The sequence below is a fragment of the Dama dama genome, chromosome 27 (assembly GCF_033118175.1).
Source record: "Dama dama isolate Ldn47 chromosome 27, ASM3311817v1, whole genome shotgun sequence".
Lineage (NCBI taxonomy): Eukaryota > Metazoa > Chordata > Mammalia > Artiodactyla > Cervidae > Dama > Dama dama.
The window spans coordinates 30,812,489-30,827,836 of NC_083707.1; the positions used below are offsets into that span (position 1 = coordinate 30,812,489).

Below are 15,348 nucleotides of genomic sequence, written 5' to 3' on the forward strand. Positions count from 1 at the left end.
TGTGCTGATAACAGCAGTGAGCACATAGATATTGTTTAATAAACATTAGCTACTGTTATTAGCATGATTATAATAATAGAACTCTGTTAACACCACTTAGAAAAATAATGGAAGTAAACTCAAATTGTTTCTGCTTTCAGTTGAAATATAAGAGGTAGGTAGGTAGAAATAGGTAGACAGTATATCAATAAACAGATACTGTGTGTGTATATATACATATATATATATACACACACATATATTTCCTCCTTTTTCCAGTATGGTGTGTGTGTGTGTGTGTATGTGTGTGTGTGTGTGTGTGTGTGTGTACACACACATATCTTGTACACACACACCCCGTACTGGAAAAAGGAGGAGGAAACAGAAAAGAACAAGTTTTGGGGAAATCCTCTATGATTTGTTTCCAGGGTTAACATAGCCATAGGTACCAGTGGTAAAGACAAGAAGTCAATCCATCTAACTCCAAAGTCCGCATTTATATATCATGCCATTTCCTGTGGGAAGAGATTGACTAAGAAAATCTTGCATTTAGGTGAATTTTATATATTCATGTTCCAAAGATAAGCAGGAATTTCTGGAATACTAATATCCAAAACAATTTTTAAAGATATTGATAAAGTTATTTTTTCTCCCATTACCCAAATGCATATTCTGTAGATTTCTTTTCTCATAAGTCTTTCATTAAGATAGCTAAACATGACAATAGTGGTGACCTGGGGTTTAGGTTATCTCTGCAAATTAACTAGGACTGTAACCTAGTAACCCCATCTCTCATGGAAGCATCCAAAGCAAATAAATCTTAAAGCCCCTTCTCTAAAGTAAACAAAATTAAAACCCTACCTCCTTCCACTTTTCCTAAGAAGTAAAGAAGTACTACAGATTCTCATTATCTAGAAATATTGCCAGCATTTTTCCATTAAAAACTAAGTGAAACAAAACGGTATTAAAAAAGAATTCCTAAGAGTTCATATTACATTATCTGGTAGCCATGTTACTCTCCCTGCCCTTGCTGCTTTTTTTTTTGTAATGAGTGGCACGTGCACAGTAATTTCCCTTGTCATGATTCTATGCCTCCTTCATAGTGCATTTTGCCAAAGAAACATCGGACATAAATGAACATTCTCAGGTATCCTAGCAACAGGATGTGATTAATAATACCTCTCAGAGCAGGGCAGATAAAACGCCTGCGAGTGAACGCACACTCAGAATTGGTGACTGAGAAATTGGTGTGCAGTAAGGGAAGCTTGATAAGATTCTATGACAGACTTTATTACACACCGATGGAAGCAGGTAGAAGAAAGAGCATATTTTGGAGATAAGACTATGTCTGGTTGTAAAATTACAAGACATGTAATGCCTTATATGTATGTGTACATATTGACATACATATGTGTATGTGCATGTGTGTACATATATATACATGTATACCCACTATTTGTATATATGTATACACATAAATACCTATGTATGCATGCACAACATTTTCTTTTCATTAGAAGTGACATAAGATTCTTTTTTTTTTCCTTTATTTATTTATTTATTTTTTCAGTGGGTTTTGTCATACATTGATATGAATCAGCCATAGATTTACACGTATTCCCCATCCCAATCCCCCCTCCCACCTCCCTCTCCACCCGATTCCTCTGGGTCTTCCCAGTGCACCAGGCCCGAGCACCTGTCTCATGCATCCAACCTGGGCTGGTGATCTGTTTCACCATAGACAATATACATGCTGTTCTCTCGAAACATCCCACCCTCACCTTCTCCCACAGAGTTCAAAAGTCTGTTCTGTACTTCTGTGTCTCCTTTTCTGCCTTGCATATAGGGTTGTTGTTACCATCTTTCTAAATTCCATATATATGTGCCAGCATGCTGTAATGTTCTTTATCTTTCTGGCTTACTTCACTCTGTATAATGGGCTCCAGTTTCATCCATCTCATCAGAACTGGTTCAAATGAATTCTTTTTAATGGCTGAGTAATATTCCACGGTGTATATGTACCACAGCTTCCCTATCCATTCGTCTGCTGATGGGCATCTAGGTTGCTTCCATGTCCTGACTATTATAAACAGTGCTGCGATGAACATTGGGGTGCACGTGTCTCTTTCAGATCTGGTTTCCTCAGTGTGTATGCCCAGAAGTGGGATTGCTGGGTCATATGGCAGTTCTATTTCCAGTTTTTTAAGAAATCTCCACACTGTTTTCCATAGTGGCTGTACTAGTTTGCATTCCCCCCAACAGTGTAAGAGGGTTCCCTCTTCTCCACACCCTCTCCAGCATTTGTTGCTTGTAGACTTTTGGATAGCAGCCATCCTGACTGTAGAAGTGACATAAGATTCTGAGTTGTGATACAAATGCCCTGCTCGTCATTGGTGAGTCATCACTGGCTAGGCATTTATGTGCCTGTTATTTGAAAAGACCAGAAAACACTACCTCAATTAAGGAACTACTTCCGTAATGAAGTACTGAAATGTGCTACAAGTGGGTGTATACTTAATGTTTCTCCATGAAACCATATCAACCCCAAGTATAAAACAGCTTTTAAAAAATATCGACTCAGTTTATATAAATAAATCATCATGAGATGTGACATTTTAGTGTTCAACTAAATATATTTTCTCAGAAAAAAGTCAGACCCTGCAAATTCCATTTTTATGAGATTACCGTCCATTTTGGTTCCTCACAGGTGAAGTCCTATATCCAGTTTTAGAGAGAAGTAAGATGTGCACCATACTTTAATGTTTTGTTCTTCAAGTAGAATCTCTGGTACAGTAAAGCACAACTAGGGCAAAATGCATGTTCATTATTCTGAAAGCCTCTCTTAATTCATCACCCACTTTTCCAATGTAATAGTTTACTAGGTTATCAGTTGTGATGTAAATACTTGGTAAAAGCTCTGCTCTTGGTTGTACTTGCCCTCAGTGTTAGCAGCACTAAAATTGATTTTGTGTTCTTTAGCATTTAAGGAGGGTTGGGATATTACACGACTTTATGTCCACTTAATCCCAAGCATCTGTGTTCCAGGCACTGTGAGGCATGAGGACACAGACAGAGGCACAGGATATACCTCTTGTCCTAAAGGAAAACAATCAAGTTAGGAAATAAACATGCAACTGATTATAAACCAAACACTGGAGTTAGTGCTATAGCAAAGGAACAAATAAAAGGCTAAAGTGAAAGTCGCTCAGTCGTGTCCAACTCTTTGCAACCCCAACTGCATACAGTCCATGGGATTTTCCAGGCCCAATTACTGGAGTGGGTAGCCTTTCCCTTCTGCAGGGGATCTTCCCAACACGGGGACTGAACCGGGGTCTCCTGCACTGCTGGCTGTTTATTTACCAACTGAGCTATGAGGGAAGCCAAAGGCTAAAGGAGCATAGAAAGAAGGGCAATTAATTCCGCAGGGAATGGGAAGTTGGATGGGGGGTGACACAAAGCCAGAGACATCACAGAAGGACCTGCATCTGAGCTAAGCTCTGAAGGATGAATAGAGTTTTGACGGGCAGGAAGGACATTATAGGATATTCCAGGAAGTAGAAGCATCATGCACAGGGAGTTGGAGGGGGAAGCCCAATTCCTGGCATAATTGGTCAGTGTTCTTTGGATGTTTCAGGGATTGTAGCAGAAGATAGGTCATGACCAAGTCTTCCAGGGTCATCAGTTTCACATGAGGGAATGTGTATTTTAATCTTTAACAGGGATTAGACCACAAGGATGGAAAAACCATCTATAAAACTGATGAAATCAGTTGGTAGCCTATCGAAAATAACCCCAGGAAGAATTATCAAGTTGATGAACCAGGTCAGTGGCAGTGAGAAAGGAGAGGTCAGCTCTGAAAGGCCCTGTAGAGAGAACGGAATGGTCTGAGGTTGAGTGAATGGCAGGAGCTGATGAGTCTTAGGTTTTATGTCCGGTTGCCTGAGCAGGATAGCACTAAAGATAAGCAGTTTTGGAGGGGGATATAATGATTTAAATTAAGGACTTGTTTTGTGAAGTAGAAAATGCAGATATAGGTATTTCCAGTGGACCTAACACCTAGGTAGATTTTAGAGCTAAAGACGTAGGTCTCGGCATCATCTCTTTCCAGTGTTGGTGAACACTGAGAGATAAAATCACCCATACAGAGTAGGAGGGTTATCTACCGTTAAGTGGTGTAATCTCTGTGTCTCTTAATAAATATAAGATTGTCTTATTTATCCAGTGTTTATTTTTCTAATTTGAAGTTTAGTGTATGTGTAACTAAGAACAGAAATCTGTTTCCTATATCAGAACTAATACCATAATAAAACTAATACATAACATTTATATAGCACTCCACAGTTTACAGAGCCCTTTCATATGACATAAGGGCAGAGAACTGTTTGAGATCTCAGTGAAAAATCGTTATCAATAATGCCTTCCAGCCTCCCTTCTGAAACCTTGAACGCCAGTATTTTGTATGTATCCTCCATTTCCTGCTGGCTCTGCATATGAAATTACTTAATCCTCACAACATTCCAGATAAGCAGGCACTGATCTCCACTTTACAGATGAGAAAGGCAGGGAGACTGATTAATCTGAAATACTTAACATCCTTGAATGCATATTCCCTGTGGCTCAGTCAGTAAAGAGTCTGCCTGCAATGCAGGAGACCCAGGTTCAATTCCTGGGTCAGGAAGATCCCCTGGAGAAGGAAATGGCAACCCACTCCAGTATTCTTGCATGGAGAATTCCATGGACAGAGGAGCCTGGTGGGCTACAGTCCATGGGGTCGCAAAGAGTCAGACACAACAGAGTGACTAATACACACACACATGCATATTCTATTAAGTGATAAATTAACCCAAACTTTCATAACAAAATTATCCTGTAAGTATTAGTTGTGTATTACTGGATGACAATTTACCCAAAACTTAGCAGTGGAGAACAGCAGCAGACGTCTATCATGTCACAGTTTCTGTGGGGAACTCTGGAGTGGCTGATTGGGTGGTTCTGGGTCAGGGTCTCCCATAAAGTTATAGTCAAGGCGTCCTTCTGAGCTGCAGCCATGTGAAGGTTTGACTGGGGCTGCAGAAGGGGCTGCTCATTAGCCTGGCAAGTTGATGAAGACTGCTGGCAGAAGGCCTCAGTTTCTCAATGGCTGCTAACAGGAAGCCTCAGTTGCTCATTGGCCATTCCGGAGGCCTTAATTCTTCATTGGCTATTAACTAGAGGCCTCAATTGCACATTGACTGTTCTGGAGTCCTCAGTTCCTCATTGGCTATTGGCAGGAGGTCTCAATTCGACATTGAATATTGACAGGAGGCCTCAGTTTTCTGCCACATGGGTCTCTCCTTAGGAAGGGTGTCCTCTTAACATATTATCTGGTTTCTTTCCCAGGAAGTAATCTGAGAGAGAACAAAACAGAAGCCATAATGTTTTTTGAGGCCCAGCCTTGGAAATCACATTATTTCTACAAAATCCTACTAGTTATACAAGTCAATCCGATTCAGTGTGGGAGCAGACAACACAAGGATACAAATGCCTGGAGGAGGGAAGAAGATCATTGGGATCATCTTCGAGACTGTCTACCCATTATTTACCTTCAGTACATTCATTGTGAGCTTTCAGGATTTATGACTCATACAAGTTAAAGACTCTCCAAAGAGAATAGTTTTTAATGTCTTTTTTTTATTATTTTTTTAATAATTCAGGACTTGAATAACATTTTTTAAAAAATTCATGAAAATGTTTGAGGCCCCTAGTATACAAAAATTTATAATCTAAAATACATAGTGGCTTGCCCAATAAAAATCTTGAATGAGGCGATACCCCATCACACTTGGTAATGAATGAAACCTTTAAACGTGCTATTCATGCCATTATTCTGTTTGAATCATTGAAACAAATTGCATCAAACAAATCCTCTGGAAATCACTCAAATGAATAGAACATGAAATTAATCAGGATGCCAGTTAAATAAATTCTCCCCTTTGGGCAGCTACACAAGGGAAGACTTGTGTGTTTTCCACCTTATAGTTTAAAGGCCTTATAGGAAGTTTACATGCAGCTTCCATAACCTCTCAGTAACCAGCTCTATCTGTGAAAAGTTAATAGCTGACAAGAAAGTGACGGCTAGAGGGGTAGACGTCACAGAATCAAGGCTCAACAGGGGCGTTTACATACACCATTGCCCTGGTGCAAAGCTTCTGATCTAAGCTTATAAACATGTTAAGGTATCCCAGAAACCTGACTTAACTCCTGCTCAAATTATCACCCCATCTCACTCATGTTTGGCAAGTATCATGGACAAGTCATTTCCTCCTCAGCCTCATCTTCCTCATCACCCACTACTCTGCAGACCTTCACGGCCTACCGTGTTCCCCACCCTCTCTCTGCTAAAACTTCTCTCTCACAGTCTTAACAACAACCTCGTGAACTCAGCCACGTCGGATGCTGTTGGCAGCCCCACTCCATACTTCCTAAAACTTTGTTTGTGGTACCTGACTCTGTTCAGTTGGTCTCAAGCTCTGCTTCCTCTGTCTTCTCCTCATCCTCCGTCACGAAGCACAAATCGCGTTTTTTGCTTTCTTGGTCCCTGTTTTCAGTCTGGCCCTCTGTTCTGTCTGCCTGTGTATTTCTATTTCCCCTTTCAGCTCCAGCCACCTTCTTAAGATGGACATTTTCTGCGTCTGTAATTTCAATTCCAATTGCCCTCCCAAACACCAAGTCCCCATAGCACTTCAAACTCATTAAGCCTGAAACTGAACTCATCATTCCCATGTCCTGATCATGTTTACCGTTTCCCTGAATTGCATCACCACACCCAGAGACACCTAGATAGCCATTCATTTTGACCTTTCCTTTTCCCTTGCACTTCACAGTTTGTAAACCCCTGGGCCCTATGAGCTCTGCCTTCCTGACATCTCCTCTTTGCACCCATCACTTCCCTCCTCTTTGTTCCCGTTGACATACTCAGCCTATTACCTCTTGCCCAACTTCTCAGATAGCCCTCCTCCTATACAAAACTCTTTTCATTTGAGTTCTTAAGGCAAGCCCTAAAGGTGAGCCTTCTTGCTCAAGTAGCCTTGTCCTACAAAACCCATAGGGCTTCCCAGGTGCCACTAGTGGTAAAGGACCTGCCTGCTAATGGGATTTCAGACAATAAAGAGTCCGCCTGCAATACGGGAAACCCTGTTTTGATCCCTAGGTCAGGAAGATCCCCTGGAGAAGGAAATGGCAACCCACACTAGTATTCTTGCCTGGAAAATCCCATGGATGGAGGAGCCTGGTGGGCTACAGTCCATAGGGTCGCAAAAAGTCAGACATGACTGAGTGACTTCACTTTCACTTTGCCAGTATAGGAGATGTAAGAAACACATGTTCAGTGCCTGGGTAGGAAGGTTCCCTGGAGGAAGGCATGGCAACCCACTCCAGTATTCTTGCCTGGAGAATCCCATAGACAGAGGAACCCGGACGGCTACAGTCCATGGGATCGCAGAGTCAAACACGACTGAAGTGATGTAGCATGCATGCATGCACACAACCCATACTATTTCTTTGGTCAAGAGTCAATCCTTTCCTCATTTAAAATTCCCCAAATGACATATGTCTTCAAGGTTCACATCAAATACCGTTTTCTCCATAACTTCATGAGCACCCCTTTACTTCTTAAAGCTAATCATTTCACCCTCTAATATTTTAAACATTTATACCATGGACAGAGGAGCCTGGTGGGCTACAGTCCACAGCATCACAAAGTGTCAGACATAACTGAGCACACATGCATGCATGCACATACTCTTTGAGGGCGCATCTTGTTTCATGTTATATTGTTTGTCCTTTATCTTCCCAAGTAGGTCATAAGAGGGCATGGTATTATCTTAGTTACTTGTTTACCCCCACATGGAACATGGGGATTTGTTCTATGGGTGGGGTTTGCACCCTTAATTTTACTGTAGAGTAAATGGCTCTAACAAGATTTTTTAAACCCAGCAGCATATTTAATGCATATTCATTAATTTTTGACTTTTGTAAATTGATTTGAAAGTATTGTTCAGCCCTTTTCTCTGTGCCCAGTCATCTTGGGAAAAATGTTGAACATGGCTGACCTAGTGACTGGAAATTGTGATAAACTGGGCTTCTGTCTTAGTTACATCATTTTCTCATGGCTGCATATTGCAACTGATCTGCCATTTCTTATTGCAGGGAGAGTAGAAAAGAGAAGAGAACAAAGAGCAACTCCAGGTAAGATATTGTCTGATTGGCCTTAGCTTTATGTCATGTTTTTACTCCCACCCTGAGAAAAAACCTGATTTGCATTATAGTATTCAAAAACTCACTTTAAAAATGTAATAGTTTATAAATCTAGACTTGATTGACTTTGAATTAATGAAAATAAATGGACACATTTTGCTTTTTCACTTTCACATAAGTCATGTCCTTTTCATCCTACCATTCTATTCAAATGAAAATGAGATGGCATGTTATTCAATTTTTCCATGATTACCTATTAAAGTAAGGGTTGCAACCACCAACTTCAAAATGGGAAGGTTGTAATTGTTGACAGCTGTTTCATTTCCCTAAATATCTGTGAACCTCAGTTATTTTTCTTGAAGTCATTTATGTAGTTGATATTTTTCAGGATGGTGTCAATTTCTTAGGCAAGAAGAGTCTTTACATTTTGGAGGAATTTTAAGATTTCTCCACTTCTAAATCCTAATATATATGAAGAAGTGAATGGTGCTTTGACACAATGCCGTTGCACATAGTAGGGGCCAATATTTGCTGTCTGATACAGAAATACATTTTGACATTTCCATGTTTTCATCACTTGGCTTTTGGTTTAAAGTCATGGAAGGTAAGATAAGGTTTCATTTGCCAAGTAAATATTTGCATAAGGGTAATCTTCCAGTTCCCAGTGCCCTAAAATTGTCAGTATTCACAGAGAATTCTAATTTGGCATATATACCTATGCCCACCACCCATCCTAAGACTTTTTAACCATTATTTTATTTTTTTAATTGAGTGTTTTTTATTTGTTGTTTTTTGGCCACATCTTGCCATATGCGGGATCTCAGTTCCCTAACCGGGAGTCTAACCCATGCACGCTACAGTGAAAGCATGGAGTCCTAAGCTCTGGACCACCAGGGAATTCCCACCTCCCTTGCTAAGTATTCACCAACATGTTACTCCCAAATACTGTCTTCTTTCAGCTTCCTTTTTTTTTTTTCTTTTGATCTGGTAATGATGTGTTAATGTTATGCATGTTTGCAAACAATGGAGTCAACAGAAAGCCAAAATTTGTGTTAATCCAAAACCAAAAATGTTAAAGTAGTCTATGCCCCTATCTCTTTTCTCCTTCCCAATGTTAGTGTTCATCTCAGACACGATTTCCCTCTTAAATGTTATTGTTTGCATTCTCCCTGTGGCTCTTTTAAAACCTTATCATGAATGCCAAAAAAAAAGTGAAGTCAAGAAAGTGTCTGGTGTCCTCACAGATGTGATCACCTCCATTATTGCTCCTTGGGGGAAAATTGTTTATACTGTTTCTGAACCGCTGTTGCTATGATCCTGTAGGTATGGGCTTAAAGAAACTTTATTGTTGAGATGAAAGCTAAATTGGGCAACGTGTTAAACCAGATGCCTCTTTAAGTCCCCTGTATGCTTGTGGAGTCTCATATGCTGTGTGACCAAGGGGACACAGAACTAGCAACAGAGACAAGAAAAGAACTCAGATTTCTTCATTCCTTCTTCTTCCCAGAGTGCCACCCTCCTAAGCTTTCTTTTCAAATCAAAGTACAATCACTTCAATAAAGTGTTAGCATTCTTGGTTAGTAAAATAATTTTCAACAATTGGAAAATCTTTTCAAGGCAAACACTGATCATCAGGGTTCTGAGGAAACCCCCTTCATTAATGGAGCTAACTTGTCTCAACTGATCCGCAGCTTGTCAGTTATGTTCTGTTTCTATGAGAAGACGGAAGAAACTTTCTATGAGAAAGTGAAGTCAAGGATAACTGACCCACAGAGCTCAAATAATTGGGGAAAGTTTTTTGGCTCCTCATCATTTCAAAGAACCCAAATCCTGCCCTCAGGAAATCTGCATTTGTAAAGACAAACTGAGTTTTCAACACTGAGACATAACCATTGCCAGTGGGGCCATAAGTATAACCATGTTCAGTTTGTGGTTCTAGTCTGAATGTCTGCATCTTTGTAAAGCATGTGCCTGAGATACCAATAACATCATGGGCACCCCTGCTTCTTACTTCCTGCCTGGATTTCTTTGTATCCATTATCATTCATTCTGCTTAGACTCTATGTCCTGCCTGCTGAATTAGACAATACCCGTTTGGTTGGGGCTTCCTTGGTGGCTCAGATGGTAAAGAATCTGCCTGTAATGTGGGAGACTTGGGTTCAATCCCTGGGTTGCGAAGATCCCCTGGAGGAGGGCTTGGCAACCCACTCTAGTATTCTTGTCTGGAGAATTCGATGGACGGAGGAGCCTGGTGGGCTGCAGTCCATGGGGTCAAGAGAGTTGGACACGACTGAGCATCTAAACACAAGACAGCATCCTTTTGCTTATAGTGGGTCCATCTCCCAGCTGTGGGAGAGAGAATTTAGAAGAATAAATATGGTAGAGAAAAATAGGGAGTTCCAGGACCCTCAGTTTTTTTGTTTTTGTTTGGTCTTCAATTCTTCATTTCTTTTTTTTTTTTTTCATTTATTTTTATCAGTTGGAGGCTAATTACTTTACAATATTGTAGTGGGTTTTGTCATACATTGACTTGAATTAGCCATGGATTTACATGTATTCCCCATCCCGATCCCCCCTCCCACCTCCCTCTCTACTTGCTCCCTCTGGGTCTTCCCAGTGCACCAGGCCCGAGCACTTGTCTCATGCATCCAACCTGGGCTGGTGATCTGTTTCACCCTAGATAATATACATGTTTTGATGCTGTTCTCTTGAAACATCCCACCCTCGCCTTCTCCCACAGAGTCCAAAAGTCTGTTCTGTACATCTGTGTCTCTTTTTCTGTTTTGCATATAGGGTTATCATTACCATCTTTCTAAATTCCATATATATGTGTTAGTATACTGTAATGGTCTTTATCTTTCTGGCTTACTTCACTGTATAATGGGCTCCAGTTTCATCCATCTCATTAGAACTGGTTCAAATGAATTCTTTTTAATGGCTGAGTAATATTCCATGGTGTATATGTACCACAGCTTCCTTATCCATTCGTCTGCTGATGGGCATCTAGGTTGCTTCCATGTCCTGGCTATTATAAACAGTGCTGCGATGAACATTGGGGTGCACGTGTCTCTTTCAGATCTGGTTTCCTTGGTGTGTATGCCCTGAAGTGGTATTGCTGGGTCATATGGCAGTTCTATTTCCAGTTTTTTAAGAAATCTCCACACTGTTTTCCATAGCGGCTGTACTAGTTTGCATTCCCACCAACAGTGTAAGAGGGTTCCCTTTTCTCCACACCCTCTCCAGCATTTATTGCTTGTAGACTTTTGGATAGCAGCCATCCTGACTGGCGTGTAATGGTACCTCATTGTGGTTTTGATTTGCATTTCTCTGATAATGAGTGATGTTGAGCATCTTTTCATGTGTTTGTTAGCCATCTGTATGTCTTCTTTGGAGAAATGTCTGTTTAGTTCTTTGGCCCATTTTTTGATTGGGTCATTTATTTTTCTGGAGTTGAGCTTCAGGAGTTGCTTGTATATTTTTGAGATTAATCCTTTGTCTGTTGCTTCGTTTGCTATTATTTTCCCCCAATCTGAGGGCTCTCTTTTCACCTTGCTTATAGTTTCCTTTGTCGTGCAAAAGCTTTTAAGTTTAATTAGGTCCCATTTGTTTATTTTTGCTTTTGTTTCTAATATTCTGGGATGTGGGTCATAGAGGATCCTGCTGTGATTTATGTCGGAGAGTGTTTTGCCTATGTTCTCCTCTAGGAGTTTTATAGTTTCTGGTCTTACATTTAGATCTTTAATCCATTTTGAGTTTATTTTTGTGTATGGTGTTAGAAAGTGTTCTAGTTTCATTCTTTTACAAGTGGTTGACCAGTTTTCCCAGCACCACTGTTAAAGAGGTTGTCTTTTTTCCATTGTATATCCTTGCCTCCTTTGTCGAAGATAAGGTGCAGGACCCTCAGTTTTGTTTTTTTTTTTTTTTATGTTTTTTTTTTTTTCCAGTGGGTTTTGTCATACATTGATATGAATCAGCCATGGATTTACATGTATTCCCAATCCCGATCCCCCCTCCCACCTCCCTCTCCACCCGATTCCTCTGGGTCTTCCCAGTGCACCAGGCCGGAGCACTTGTCTCGTGCATCCCACCTGGGCTGGTGATCTGTTTCACCATAGATAGTATACATGCTGTTCTTTTGAAATATCCCACCCTCACATTCTCCCACAAAGTTCAAAAGTCTGTTCTGTATTTCTGTGTCTCTTTTTCTGTTCTGCATATAGGGTTATCGTTATCACCTTTCTAAATTCCATATACATGTGTCAGTATGCTGTAATGTTCTTTATCTTTCTGGCTTACTTCACTCTGTATAAGCTATTCGAGGGAAAACTGGTCAACCACTTGTAAAAGAATGAAACTAGAACACTTTCTAACACCATACACAAAAATAAACTCAAAATGGATTAAAGATCTAAATGTAAGACCAGAAACTATAAAACTCCTAGAGGAGAACATAGGCAAAACACTCTCCGACATAAATCAAAGCAAGATCCTCTATGACCCACCTCCCAGAATATTGGAAATAAAAGCAAAACTAAACAAATGGGACCTAATGAAACTTAAAAGCTTTTGCACTACAAAGGAAACTATAAGTAAGGTGAAAAGACAGCCCTCAGATTGGGAGAAAATAATAGCAAATGAAGAAACAGACAAAGGACCCTCAGTTTTTGAGTGACTGGTAATGGTAGTGGTTTAGTCGCTAAGTTGTCTGACTCCTCAACCCCTTGGACTATAGCTCACCAGGCTCCTCTGTCAGTGGGGTTTCCAAGGCAAGAATACTAGAAAGAAAGAAAGTGAAAGAGAAGTCGCTCAGTCGTGTCAAACTCTTTGGGGCCCCATTGACTATAGCCTACCAGGCTACTCCATCCATGGGATTCTCCAGGCGAGAATACTGGAGTGGGTTGCCATTTCCTTCTCCAGGGAATCTTCCCGACCCAGGGATCGAACCTGGGTCTCCCCTATTGCAGGTAGATGCTTTAACCTCTGAGCCACCAGGGAAGAATACTAGAGTGGGTTGCTATTTCCTCCTCCAGGGCATCTTCCTGGCCCAGGGATCCAGTCTGTGTCACATGCACTGCAGGTCGTCTCCTGCACTGCAGCTGGATTCTTTACCACTAAGCCACCAGGGAAGCCCTGCTGAGCGAGTAACATTGGTTAATTCTTTTTTTAAAGAATCTTGCACTAAGATGGAAGTTACAGAGGTATGTTTTTACTCAGAAAAAAGAAATAACTTCCTAACAAGGGAACTTCTCCAGGACTGGGAAGAATGAACTTATGTGAGTAATACTTTACAGAAGTTGGGCCATCACCTGCAAGGGTTTTTTTTTTTTTATAATAGTTTTTTTAAATTTTATTATTGGAGTATAATTGCTTTATGATGCTGTATTAATTTCTGCTGTATGTAAGAGATGTTGATAAGAAATTCCTGAAGAGTTGGTTGGATCATTCCTAAGGTTCTCAATTTTGTGTCTGTTCTACTTACCATCAGTTCTTTATTAAAATAGCTCCACAATCTGCATATGGATCAACACTAAAAAAATTCCTAAATGGCTCATATTTCATTATATAACTGAATGAATCATGTTCCAAAGCTTGTTAGTTTAGACTGAGTTGTTTAGTAAAGACAGTGAAATAAAATTATTCTATAGTCCATTTAGCTTCTTTTGGGAGAAAGTTGTTTGTATCCTGATTGCAATCCTGGCTGTAGTTTCAAGTATGGTGCTCTTTTTGATAAGCCAGGAATGAGTCACAAGAGAGTGTGGATAACCTGATATCATTTTTCAAAAGCTATGGTAAGCTTAGCCATTTTCAAAAGATAATTCAAAGCATATGCATCTTGACATTGAATTTGGAAACCCATGTCAAATTCATAAAATGTGGCCAGCAACATCAAAGCTAAATTTGGCTGTTTGGGTTGGTAAAGAATATTAAAAATATATGGACATGAAATGGCAAATAGAAAAATGTCAGGAGGCAAGTTCCCAAGATCAACAATTACCTATTTGTCCTGACCAAAAAAATAGAAAAAAATAACCAGCTATATTCCATAGATTTCTACATAAAAACTCGATGGAATGTGAAGTTACTTTTCTCTTAGGAGAAAAAAATCCCTTTTGAGGTTAGGAATTCTTGTTTTTTAAAAAGCAGCAACAAAAATACAAAGAATTCTTGCAGAGAAAAGTGCTTCATAAACTATTATTTAGAAAAAGAGATATTAGAAGGCTTACTAAGCTAGACTATCAAGAGACACCATCTGTTAAATAGATATTATTCCAGTTTTTCCAAAAAGGAGAACACTTTCAAATTCAACTAAGTATTAAGTAAAGAATAGTCCTAATGGACCAGAGAATGGAGTTATCAGTAGGGATGATAATGAGTGTTTCAAAATGACTTTGCATTCTTTTCATTTAAGATGATATTGTTGCTAAGTTGCTGAGTTGTGTCTGATTCTTTGTGACCCCATGGACTATAGTCACCAGCCCTCTCTGTCTATGAAATTTCCCAAGCAAGAATACTAGAGAGGGTGCCATTTCCTTCTCCGGGGTGTCTTCTCAACCCAGGGATCAAACCCATGCCTCCTACACTGGCAGGTGGATTCTGTACCATACAGCCTTGACATAATCCTTTTCCGATTTGGAACCAATCTGTTGTTCCATGTCCAGTTCTAACTGTTGCTTCTTGACCTGCATACAGATTTCTCAGGAGGCAGGTCAGGTGGTCTGGTATTCCCATCTCTTGAAGAATTCCCCACAGTTTGTTGTGATCCATACAGATAAAGGCTTTGGTGTAGTCAATAAAACAAAAGTAGATATTTTTCTGGAACTCTCTTGCTTTTTTGATGATCCAATGAATGTTGGCAATTTGATCTCTGGTTCCTCTGTCTTTTCTAAATCCAACTTGAACATCTGGAAGTTCACGGTTCACATACTGTTGAAACTTGGCTTGGAGAATTTTGAGCATTACTTTGCTGGCATGTAAGATGAGTGCAATTGTGCAGTAGTTTAAACATTCTTTGGCATTGCCCTTCTTTGGGACTGGAATGAAAACTGACCTTTTCCAGTCCTGTGGCCACTGCTGAGTTTTCCAAAATTGCTGGCATATTGAGTGCAGCACTTTCACAGCAACATCTTTTAGGAT

The 15,348-nt window shown here is 40.1% G+C and overlaps 1 protein-coding gene across 3 annotated transcripts in view; it reads left to right on the forward strand.

The window, feature by feature from the left end:
• CHST9 (carbohydrate sulfotransferase 9) overlaps window positions 1-15,348 on the forward strand; it is a 286,898-nt gene that overhangs the window by 120,385 nt on the left and 151,165 nt on the right. For all 3 annotated transcript variants that reach the window (XM_061130830.1, XM_061130831.1, XM_061130832.1), the window contains one exon: window positions 8,167-8,205. In XM_061130830.1, the coding sequence (XP_060986813.1) occupies window positions 8,167-8,205 (39 nt within the window). The remainder of the gene's footprint in view (window positions 1-8,166; window positions 8,206-15,348) is intronic.